The following is a 1599-nucleotide window of genomic DNA, read 5'->3' as shown; positions in this document are numbered from 1 at the left end:
TATATGTATGTGTGTATGTATATGTGTGTGTATACACTTGCTATGTATATTTCTTGTTGAACTAAAGGGACAAAATGTGGAAAAGTTCATGGCGTGTGAATATAAGTATGTACATTAGATGACTGAACTCACTTGAGTCCTTCAGTTTAATACAGTAAACATTAAACAATGTTGTTGTTGTTTTTTCTAAATGCTCTCATTTAGACTCAGGCGTTACCGCATCCGAACTGGCAGCACCAGTGACTCAGACCTCCTTTCATGCCTTGCCCAGTTGATGCATGGCTCCCGTGGCTCCCCCCTCCACCACCAGTCCTCAGCTCAGCACAGGGGCTCCAAGCTGGGCGCCTGCAGCCTGACGAGCTCGCCGCACCACCACCACCACCGCAGCTCCGGTGCTTTCCCACGCAGTTCCCCCTCCCTGCAGCGCTCCGTCAGCTCCTCGCCCTCCCGCCACGAGCAACGAGGCGGCGGCGGCGGTGGCGTGGGAGGGATCTGCGTGGGCCGCAGTCACTCGCCTCCCAGCTTTTCCGGCTCGCCGCCTCCTCGCCGATTCTACCTCCACCACCAGGAGACGTGCTGCAGCCGCCAGGCGAGAACAGGCCCCTTCCACCTGTCCAGGGGGAAGGGCTGCAGCCGGGAGGCCAAGTGCTCCAGCAAGCTGAGCAGATAGCTGCGCCAGAGGTTGGGCTGCCACAGCAGAGGAAGTATCCAGAAATCATAGTATTAAAAACAGTGAGGATAAAAGCCTGAGTCTTCCTTGTAAATCTGAGAAATAATTAGTTTCATTTCTGTGTTGTTAGCCGGAGATGTACACTTCTTCTCAGTGTTCTCTTCTGTTTGCATTTGCACACTAGCTTTGTCCCGTTATGCTAGAGTTTCAGTTTTGGACTAAGAAAATAGTTGAAAAATGTTTTATGGCAGAAGCTGAGCCTTTAACCCACTGAGCTACAAAAAACATGCAGGTTCCACCCATTTTCAAATATAACCCCAATTCCAAAAAAGCTGGGACATTTCGTAAAATGTTCACAAAGTGTGCAATGATTTGCAAACATCATACGTACAGTAAACATACAAGACTGTTTGATGACAGCAACACATCTCTAAACAGTTGGGACCAGACAATGTTTCCTGATGTTCTTATTATTCAACAGTTCTGGGCTTTTATGCATTTTTATGCCTCCTGAGGAAGTATACTGTTCTTTGATTAGTCTTGTGCGCACCGTTTGGTCTTGGCCCAACGGATGTCTGAAAACATTTTGGGGTCAAAGGTCAAATATAAAGGTTAAGTAAAGTGATCTTTGTTGATTGAATCCCCTTATTTTGCATGGTACACGAGTTGTTGGTCACTGAACTTAATGATATGGTTATTATCAAAGAGGAATTCATGTTTAGTTACATACTTCTCAGAACAAGTCCAAAAATATAGGTCAGCAGGTAACTGCATGCCCAGTGCTTTAAATGCAGTCGAGTCTATGGCAGGTGGAGGCATACCAGTCAATGCTTTTGGCATTGAGTTCTTCCTTGTTATTTATTTATTTATTTATCTTTTTTTTTTCTGAATGGGAACATGTTTTTCTAAAACCTGTATATACTTTTTTG

The 1599-nt window shown here is 45.5% G+C and overlaps 1 protein-coding gene across 3 annotated transcripts in view; it reads left to right on the top strand.

Moving 5' to 3' along the window:
- Positions 1 to 1268, top strand: part of ttbk2a (tau tubulin kinase 2a) — a 47783-nt gene extending 46515 nt beyond the window's left edge. For all 3 annotated transcript variants that reach the window (XM_014016514.1, XM_014016516.1, XM_014016515.1), the window contains one exon: positions 205 to 1268. In XM_014016514.1, coding sequence (XP_013871968.1) covers positions 205 to 670 — 466 coding nt within the window. In that variant the 3' untranslated portion in view covers positions 671 to 1268. The remainder of the gene's footprint in view (positions 1 to 204) is intronic.
- Positions 1269 to 1599: the final 331 nt, after the last annotated feature.

This window comes from Austrofundulus limnaeus, unplaced genomic scaffold (assembly GCF_001266775.1).
Source record: "Austrofundulus limnaeus strain Quisiro unplaced genomic scaffold, Austrofundulus_limnaeus-1.0 Scaffold147, whole genome shotgun sequence".
In the NCBI taxonomy this organism is placed as follows: Eukaryota; Metazoa; Chordata; class Actinopteri; order Cyprinodontiformes; family Rivulidae; genus Austrofundulus; species Austrofundulus limnaeus.
Note: the sequence above shows the minus strand (reverse complement) of the source record. Positions and strands in the feature narration are given on the sequence as shown.